Source organism: Amblyomma americanum, chromosome 1, assembly GCF_052857255.1.
Source record: "Amblyomma americanum isolate KBUSLIRL-KWMA chromosome 1, ASM5285725v1, whole genome shotgun sequence".
In the NCBI taxonomy this organism is placed as follows: Eukaryota; Metazoa; Arthropoda; class Arachnida; order Ixodida; family Ixodidae; genus Amblyomma; species Amblyomma americanum.
The window spans coordinates 504,445,886-504,453,670 of record NC_135497.1 but is presented as its reverse complement, the minus strand read 5'-3'; the positions used below and the strand labels follow the sequence as shown (position 1 = coordinate 504,453,670).

At 47.0% G+C, this 7,785-nt stretch overlaps 1 protein-coding gene across 1 annotated transcript; it reads right to left on the bottom strand.

Moving 5' to 3' along the window:
* Window positions 1-314: 314 nt before the first annotated feature.
* Window positions 315-6,169, bottom strand: LOC144128152 (uncharacterized). Its single transcript, XM_077661256.1, has 6 exons — window positions 6,166-6,169; window positions 5,595-6,050; window positions 3,516-3,792; window positions 1,539-1,649; window positions 1,336-1,405; window positions 315-655 (listed from the first exon to the last, which is right to left on the bottom strand). Exons 1-6 carry the CDS (start codon window positions 6,167-6,169, stop codon window positions 644-646), a joined length of 930 nt encoding a protein of 309 aa, XP_077517382.1. The 3' UTR covers window positions 315-643.
* Between the last annotated feature and the right edge of the window lie 1,616 nt (window positions 6,170-7,785).

The window sequence follows — 7,785 nt, the reverse complement described above, 5'->3', positions numbered from 1 at the left end:
GAAAGAATGGACCATTATCTTCAATATTTGAACACCACTATCTTACAGTTTTTCAGTTTACAAAATCTTTGTCAACAAATGTTGAGCATGGTCATATATCGCAGAAAGACACTCCGCATATAAAATCTATGCATGGTGTGAAGGAAAGAGGCCATATCTTCGCTTCTGCAGTGTTCATATGGCATTGCTTTGACTGCAACGGATTGAGCCCGGGAGCGACTCAGCCGCGACTGACATCCAGATAAACTGAGGCATTGAGATGAGACCTTCGAAGATCTTCGAGACCAATGGCCTCGACGAAACTGATAGCATTGGTCACTTTCTTCCACTTCTCTTTGTTCGGTGGGACCAGCTCTTTCTTGGAACGGAGATCTCAGAAGGGCAGAAGAAAAAGAGGGAAAAGTTGTGCGCGATCTGTGTCATACTGAAGTTCACCGGCTAGCTATCTCATTAACTTTTTCTACTTAAAAAAGCAGTACACAATCTGGGTAATGTGGCATCAGACGATAAAGTGTACTTTCGTTGGAGTTAGAATCACCTCCGATATGTCCCTTTAACATTCGTAGATGGTCACTTCAGCACGGAATCTTCCAGCCGCAGAGCGAATGCGTGACATCAACCTCGCTGCTTTCTAGTCGACCCGTCAGCATACATCCTGTAAATGGGTTAGTCGATGATGCAGAACGCTGCTAGAAATAGGTACCACACGTGTGCGCTGCAAAACAATTTACACCAAAGGAAATATTCACAAGTGTCACAAGACTGCTGCGAAAAGTCACGAAGAGCGAAAAAGAACTGAGTTGAGGCTCAAAACTTTTTTTTTATTGCAAGAATACGAAAGAGGAAAACCAAACAACAAACTACAGAGACGTCTATTGTCGGAATCTGTCAGCTGCCGATGTTAGGACTAGAAGGGTGTACTCTGCAGCGTGGGCAGTGAAATAAGGTGCAAGTTCCCACATCATGAAGTGCGCGAGACTGCAATCGGTAGCTCTTTGGTACAAATCAGCTCGCGAACGGAGCTGACAATCGCCCGCACCCACACCAGACAATCGCCTTGAAAAACCCGCTGGCACCGTTCGTTTGTATTGCGATGCACGCGAATATATACTTCGGTCCAGCCGTGCATTTACTTCTCCCGCACTGAAGCAGGCATGCCTTCGTTGACGTGTCGTCAATGTTACCTAGCTCGCAATATGGTTATGCACACAAGAATGGGAAGCAGCGACTACAGCATGCTACAACAACGCTCACTCCCGCGAACGCGACTGGACGCAAACAAGAAAGTTGTTCTCGAGTTTCTCCTCTACGGTAAAGATGATAAGTAATACTCACCCAAGAACTTGATGATTGTTCGCCCATAGATCTCCAGGCCGCCGGAAAGCGTCGCTGACCTGCAGATGTTCTGGATACGGAGAAAGACTTGTAAAGCACGAGAGGTAATCAAAGCGCATGTGTCAAGGCGAGAAATCTCTAGGAGATGCGAAGATCGTTGGATAGACGAAGGCTCAAGAACAAGCCTCACAAATGCATCGCACCTTGCCGTCGTACAAGATGACTGGAACAGCGAAGCGCATGCGGGCTCTTGCGACGCGTGCCTTCGCCATCTGTCCACGAAGCTTCTCGGTGTGCGCAGCTTGGGAGCATTGCTGAAAGGAAGAAAATTAAGGTCGGGGCTCAATATTTGGGGGGGGGGGGGGGGGGGGGTGGGAAGCTGAGCGGCCAATGTTGCTAGAAACGAATTGCGCCCTGGACGGCTGCATCCAGACTGGGTACGTGATGGGACTGATGCTCACCTTCCCAGAATATGGCGCGCACGTGTAACAAACCATCCGAACCAGATTTCCTCACCGAGCGGCTGAACAGGTGTAATGTGAAAATAGTATTGGCCAGGCCATGAAGGTTAGATGCCGAAGATCTGCTTAAGTTCGAATAATAAAGAAGTGCACGTCTATTGTAAGATACCAAATCACTTGAAAGAGGGCACATATGTTTCTTCGACATATATCAAGTTTTGTTCTCCAGTAAATATGAAAGCCTGTTATTCTGTTTCATATGTTCGGTGCCCTGTGCGCGCTGCATTTGAGAGAAATAAGAAAGAGGAAGAAGTTATCGAAAAATGGCACCTCGAAACTCCTACCACCGACCATGAACTCCACATTGAAATGTGCTACATCTCAAGGGCATACACGCTGCCGCGTTGTTTCCAGCGTGGCATGCGGTCACAATGCACTATACGGCCATGTGCTGTGCGTGGTCAGCCCACATTAAAGAACACCAGGTGGTCGAAAGTTACCAGGACCTGCCCTCTACGGTGTCTCTTCCACACTTATTTTACTCCCTTCATCTGTCCTGCCATCTGGCACCTGGCAGCTGCCTGTGGCCGTTGGTAGGCCTTCCGGGAAGACAGGCGTCACCATTGAGTAATGCCGTCACATCCTTCAGGGAATGGAAATTGTGACCGTGTGAAGTCATAACGAGACCACGGGGCTTCATTGTCTCGAACAAGCAAATTGATAACAAACTACGCCAGATTTTTTTCGTGATGAGGTTTCTAACGTCGCATTCATATGAGATACACTGAATGCAATGGCCTCGTAATAGAGCTGCCGCTTCGAATTAGGGGGGCGCTGGTTCCTATCCCCTATAGTGCCTCAGGGTACCTACCAGTTTTCTGATATGTACAACATTCCCTCAGCCTGGTGCTCTTTTTCTGGGGTGAAGTGCCCGAGGAAAAGGTATCCTAAAAAGGTACCTAACAAAGAAAAAGTACCTCAAAAACTTGGTTGCTTTTGAAAGTATCGTTAGAAAGAGCAGACGAATGCGATCATCAGGAACATTTTTTTACATTGCTGAACTAGTTTTTGTTTTGAGTTTAGACTTTCGACATTTCCAACATGAGGGACCTGACTGAATCTAATCCGTTTTACTATAGTGTATAGTTTTCAATGCATTCTTCACAAGAGATTATGACGACATATTAGGGACAAACTTTCAACGGAAAGTGGAAGGGAGGATGGCAGCAAGGCATAGCTAAAAGCATTTCATGCTCTTAAAGATAGAACAGCAACCCTTCTTGCTGCGGCCACTGTATGGATGATCACTCGACAGACAGTTTGAGAAGCATGTATCGCAAACAAAAAAGCAGGGACCACCTCCGCTGTAGTTATTACTACTGGAAAGTAAGCTAGGTTCTATACGAGCAGCCTCAAACAATCTTGTGTCTTTGGGGTCTTTCCTGGCCGCAACACGCGCTGCGATTTTCACACTTGATCCTTCAGCCCTGGTACATCTTGCGCATGCGCTTAATGAAACTGATGTTATCACTTAGCTTTAAATATTGTTTCTTTCGGTTTATTATGCATCTGTACCCATACGGATGTGTCTGGTTTGTACAATCGCTACTCATTCCCGGTTGTGTCGACTTTGTGTCTCTGTGTGTGCACTCTTAGCTGTCTCAAAAAAGGGCGACTGCCCGAACTTCTTCAAGCCCTTTGCCCTCTTAACCAACTCACAGTTCCTGCAGGATCTCGGAGAAGGCGACAGCCTCCGGCTGCCTGCAGGCCTTCAGCAGCTGCTCGAACACGTCCTGCGAATGACGGGGTGCCCGAAGCGGCTCTACCGGCGATACGAAGCACGGGGCGACAGCAGCTGCCGCGGCGCACCAAGCGTTTTGTTGGTGCTGGTCGAATGAACAGGCACCGAGAACCTCTTCCGATGGGCACTTGTTCTCAGGCAAAGCCAAGTAGGCAGTGTCCTCCGAGAGACCGCTGTTGTTCACATGCGACAACTCTGCGAGAGTGTATCGGGAACACCCTGAGTTCACAAAACAGTTACACATTGTTGACAGCCAACGTTGGAGTAGATTTCAGTTACAGAGCTATTACTCGTTACTATTCACTTGGATAATAAAACAAAAACTGATGCGTAATGAAACAAATTATTATTTTAAATTGTTAAATGGGCAAAGCAAAATAGACGAAAAACTTCCTTCAGTGGGCCAGCGCGCATGAAGTCACATTTTAATCCGACAGATGCTCAACTCTAGAGTCTCGAAACCAATGCCTTTCGTAATATTTGAAGATGATTCAGTTAAGGACGAAATGCTTTTAGCACCCGTTATCGGCAAACTCAGGCGAACATCTTCAATAACCGCGGCGAACTTTACTGGCCGAACTCAATGATTATCGCCCACGGTTACTGAGCCTGAGAGCCTTGGTGTAATTATGGCCGCAGCGGCCGCATCTGTAGACAGGAGGAGAAATGGAAAATGTGTCTGCGTGATGTGCGATGTCAGTGCGCGTCAAGAAAACCCATGTGATTTAACTTATTCCGGAGCCCCTCGCTCAACGTCCGCGATAGGCTATGTGTCTTCTTATAATTGGGAAAATAATTGGACGTTTTATCTTGTTTAGGATAAATGTGATACAGGTGCGCCAGCACAAGTCGTTGAGGTTTGTTCAACTTCGAGCAAAGGTCGGAGAAATCAGTGAGTGAGAGGTTCAGCGCTAGCGCTCTGAAACTGCCGTTTGGGCATGACGCGATATCGTTAATGGGTTAATACTCATATATGCGCAATTGGTCGTTCTCTAATTTACATTCATAGATCGCTGGGAGTCCTCGTACTCCTCCTGGCGCAGTGGTATAGCGGTTAAGCAATGCGCTAGTGCCCCGGGATGGCAGGTGCTGCCACCGGTAGGGTTGTGCGGCCCGGGTTGGCCTTCCCGAGCAATCTCCAATAACTGCCACCTGCCACAGTGGGGAGTTTGCTCACAATCTTAAGGTCAGGTTGTGATGGCTGCATAACGTCACGTGATCTAGGGTGCCCCCTAGGTTGCTTATGCGGGGATTTTCTCCTCACACGAGGGTACCGACGAGGGTACCGAGGGCGACGCCAGATTTTCTGCAGAGCGGGAACCTTAACGTTATAGCGTTAAAACTGTCTCAAACTGTCACAACTGCGATCGCTCTTAAACTCATCCCGATCGCATTGTCTCAGCTGGCAAATCCTGGCACACTACTCCCCCCGCCCTCCCCCGTAACCCTAAAGCCCATAAGGATGCCTCGTTAAACTGACTGAAAATGGTAGAATCTCAGCAGGGAACATTCGAAATCATATGTGACCTATTTTTGGCTAACAACGTGCACGATTAACACTAGTCTCCAGTGAAGAAACTTTTGTTAATACGCATAACCAAAGGCCACACCAAAAAGGTGTCGTTCTTCAGCACCAAGAAAGTCCCTCACAAAGATGACGACGTAAAAAGTCGCATTTTATTTAACTACCTCTTTGGCATCAAATAGCATTATCCGCTTATAGAACATTTCATTCAGGATGTACAAAGTTTGCATGTATTACAAGGTATGTTGTTGAACTGTTTCAGTGAGCTAAGGAAGTTGGACTGAGGGGATCAGGGAAGCAACAACACCAGGCATAGAGTGCGGCAGAACATGAAGATTCGTTTGATTTCCTTTGTGTTTAATTACCTGCACACTTCTAAATTATTTGCCTAAGTACAACAGCGTAACGTTTTCCTGATGCTAGAAGATCATCTAGCTAAAATTAAATCAGCTAACGAACAAAAGTTGTTTACCCCAGTCTGCTAACCCGGAGCGTCTTCTCTCGTCGCGCTGGTGGTGATGGGAAGGCTGCCACTCCAGGCGCTGAGGCCGCGATTCATCCAAGTCAGCCCAGTTGCCCTCTACGACTTCGGTCTCATCCGTGCCGTCCTCACTGGCATCGCTTCTTCGGCAGTATATATCGTCTAGGAGGGGGGTCTCAAAGGCCTCAGTGCTCGCACGATTCGCATCGTCGGCTCTGTTGACGTCATCTCTGGTGCAGCCGCCGTAGGAAGACGTCTGAGGACGCGGTGCCAGCTCCTCCGTACGCAAGGTGCCGCCGTGGTATTCGGCGGCGCTGAAGACTTCGAGCACCCCTCCGCAAATGGTCGGGTTATAGCCCAGGAGGTCTGGCCAAACGGCGTCCCGAAGCCATCGTTTCAATCTTCCACCGACGTTCAACGGTTGATCTGTGTCGCTGCTGACGCTCACTGAGAGTTGCAGACGCCATATGTTAGGGAGGTATATGGAAAAGTAAGGAAATGGGTAGATGTTCGGTCAAAAGACCTCAGGCTAATGGCTTCATTTTCACCGGTTTCGTGGTACCCATATGCAGTCCAGTAGGATCTAAATACCAATTAGTTAAAAAAAAACCATCGTCCTCATCAAAATTTTCTGGACCTTAATATGATGCTCGCATGGAAGCTGTTTGGCCTGAAGACTTTTGAGCCAGTTTGCACTGCATTGAACAAGAGCAACTTGGAAAGGAAGAATGGCCGACTAATGAGACGAAGTAGGGAAACAGGGAATGTAACATTGTGCAAACGACTGAAATCATTAAGCGGTTACTTCCTCCAAGGGAAGAACCAAGCAGCGGACCGCATTCCAATAAAATCGGTTGTTAGTTTATTGTTTCTCCATCTACTTCTTCTCCCAGACCTCTTGGTAGCTTAATTCTTTAAACAGGAGATGCGGCTTTCAAATAGCGAAAAATGGCCAAAAATTTGGAGTTGTGAACATCAAAGTATTTGATCGTGTTACTCGTTTTAATATGCAGTCCCAAAGTTTCATTGCCTGATTCTACCTTCAAGTAGTTGACAAAAGTGTTTTATTAGGAGGTCCTACATATCGTAAACCGTTCATATAGTCGTCATTTTTTGAACCCTCTGTGTCTTTCCGTCTTTTCGCTGTTGCGACTAAGCGGCGCGAGCTTTGCTACGGCAGAAACCTTGATTTATTGTTTTCAAGTCTAGCGCCTTAGCGGGACACCAAGCCAATCCAAAAAGAGAAAGTTTCAAGGTCTTGCCATGGGGCCGCCCCGCGTCGGCGTTGGTCACCTCAGTGATTGCCCTTAGCAAGTGGCAGTTCGCGCGGTATCTGCTTTTGCGCTCGCATAGCAACTCTCTCTCATCTAGCGTTATATGGTTTTGGGCTCCGTAGGATTCTTCTTTAGGCCGCCTTCATTATTACGAAAGGTTATGTTTTGATGGGTTGCTAGCTAGAACCACGTTCTGCACATAACTTCATTTGCCAACTTATAACCTAGGCTGTGAACTGAACATTGCTGCCTACAACGTATCATCAGGTGCTGCTAACCAGTTAGTTCTAAACTACTGAGCACACAGCTGATATGGTGCATAGTTTTCTTTGGTTCCGGCTTCGTTGCGCAGGAGCCTTTTCATAATATCCAAGACGTACAAGGAAAGAGCTGTTCCTCGCTGGCTGTCAGAAAACCCGTCAAGGGACTTCTTTGTCGGCGCACCGGTACTGATGCCGAATCGTCAGTGCCTGCAGCGAAAATAACAGATACGAAAGAGTGACGAAAGCAAAGAAAGTATTCAGCGCAAACTCTTAATCTTTTCAGGCACCATTCGTCATTTGTTGTTTAGGCAGATGCTTTTTTCTTCCACCCAAACTGAGTGTGTCCTGAAGCCAACTAATAAGCTTTTCAAGAAAAATACCCGCTGCTATTTATACATAGACATACAAAAAATTTCGTAGATATGCTAGAACGGTTGCAGATGAGTACCAGAAACGTCAGGGAATCCCATATTTGCTATTCTATACATGTTGAGATGATGCAAGAAAAGTAGTGGTAAAATGACGTTTACGGAAGGTAAAAATTGCCTACAAAAGTATGGTGGAAGCTGTGTTATCAAGCTCACTCGTTTCAGAAATGTTATATACGACATTCGCTCTGGGGCACAATAAGGGCCGCAGGTTGCG